Source organism: Orycteropus afer, unplaced genomic scaffold (genome assembly GCF_000298275.1).
Source record: "Orycteropus afer afer isolate SDZICR_OR568_19922 unplaced genomic scaffold, OryAfe1.0 scaffold00058, whole genome shotgun sequence".
In the NCBI taxonomy this organism is placed as follows: domain Eukaryota; kingdom Metazoa; phylum Chordata; class Mammalia; order Tubulidentata; family Orycteropodidae; genus Orycteropus; species Orycteropus afer.
This window is the reverse complement of record NW_006921645.1, coordinates 10,490,970-10,492,894: the sequence shown is the minus strand read 5'-3', so window position 1 is coordinate 10,492,894 and position 1,925 is coordinate 10,490,970. Positions and strand designations below refer to the sequence as shown.

The following is a 1,925-nucleotide window of genomic DNA, read 5'->3' as shown; positions in this document are numbered from 1 at the left end:
CAAAGAAAATGTCCTCCAATATATAAACCTTTCCTTAACTTTTACAATAATGGACTAATACAATATTTGTCCTTTTGTGACTGACTTATTTTACTCAGCATAATGTCCTCCAAGTTCATCCACGTTATGCAGTGTTTTGCAGATTCTACATTGTTCTTTAGCGTTGCGTAGTATTCCATTGTGGTTGTCAGCAGATCTTAACAGACCATTATACTGCCACCAAGATTACTCCTGCTGTAACATTAGTAATTACTTTGTAAGCATATTTTTTTTGAACTGCCAATAAGTATTTGATTAGTGCCTTCAGTGATTAATTGGGCAGTGATTAAAATTTTCTGTTGTTTTTTATCACCAAAGAAATTGAAAGGTCCTAAGTTTATCAAGAGATCAAATATGACACATTGGTTTATTTAACAAAGAAATGTACTGATGATTGGTAGGAAAAGCATTTCCTTTTACATCTATTTAGGTTGATTTTTAATTACTGATTTATGCTGTACCATAATATATTGACACTTTAAAGTGCCATCTGTGCAGAAAGAGTAAAAGCTAAAATGTTAAATATTCAGTTATAAAATAAACCAGTACTTGTAGATGAAAACAATGCCTTTTTTCTTTTTCTGTGTGGGAAACTAGAATCTCAAGAGGAGGATGGAGATATAGAAGTTGAAGAGGCGGAAGGAGAAGAAAATGATAGACCATATAATTTGAGACAAAGGAAAACAGTAGATCGATACCAAGCACCTCCAATAGGTAGGAAATTCTAACTTCTTTCCTTTTTGTAGTTGAGCAGCTTTTTCTTCTCCACCCCTTTTAAAAAATTATTTCTTAATAAGAATGAGACCTAGTGGGTTCCTAGTATATTTTCCTGCATATACTTCTAACACACTCAACTAAAGGAAGGTTAAAATACAGAGCAATAGCATCAAATCATAGAGCACGTACATTTTGTTTATAGAACCTTAAATTTGATAATTAATACTGCTTATACTTTGTATTATTTTATAGTTTATTAAATGCTTTTTTAATTTATGGTAATTCTTTAGGGGAGATATCAAGTAGCCTAACCAAGATTATAAAAGTAGTGGTATAGGGCTGCAGCTTAGCCAGTAACCTAGGGTTGTGGTTCCCCCCCCCCCCAAAAGAAGAAAAAAGTGTTAATGTTGCTAAATCTAATGACAATTAATGCATACATTCCACGTGTACTCTTTTGTTGACCTTTTTCCAGGTTTTTTGTTTTTTGTTGTTACGTGCCATTGAGTCAGACCCGACCTATAGCGACCCCGCCTTGGGTTTCCGAGGCAGTATCACTAAGGAAGTAGATTGCCCCATCTTCCTTCCGGGGAGTGGCTGGTGGGTTTGAACCACCAACCTCAGCTTTAGGGAAATTAATCTCTTCCAATTAAAAAAAATTGAGATGTAATTCATGTACCATAAAAGTAATCATTTTAAAGTGTTCAGTTCATTGGATTTTATTTTTTGTATATTCACAGGATTGTGCACTCATCACCACTATCTAATTCTAGCACATTTTCCTCATCCCTGTTTCCTTTTTCCCCTAGTGCTTGGCAGCTTCTCATCTACTTTCTTTCTCTCTAGATTTGCCTGTTCTCTCATTTCATATACATGAAATTATACAATATATGAACTTTTATGGCTGACTTCTTTCACTTAGCATAATGGTTTCAAGGAAGAGCCTAGGTCTTTTGACTCAAAATCTTATATTTTAAAATAGTGATTGATTTTTTTTAAAATGCATTTTATTGAAATATAATTTATGTACAGTGAAATACACAAAACTAAAATGACATGGGTCAATGCATTTTTTTTTTTTGCAGTGTTCCCTCCCTTCCCCTCCCACCTCTAGCAGCCAACAAAGGAAGTTTCCCTCCATATATAAACCTTTCCTTGACCCTCCACAACAA

At 34.2% G+C, this 1,925-nt stretch overlaps 1 protein-coding gene across 1 annotated transcript in view; it reads left to right on the top strand.

Annotated features, from left to right (window-relative positions):
* Nucleotides 1-1,925, top strand: part of ATAD2B (ATPase family AAA domain containing 2B) — a 262,920-nt gene that overhangs the window by 48,618 nt on the left and 212,377 nt on the right. The window contains exon 7 of the mRNA XM_007939264.2: nucleotides 637-753. Coding sequence (XP_007937455.1) covers nucleotides 637-753 — 117 coding nt within the window. The remainder of the gene's footprint in view (nucleotides 1-636; nucleotides 754-1,925) is intronic.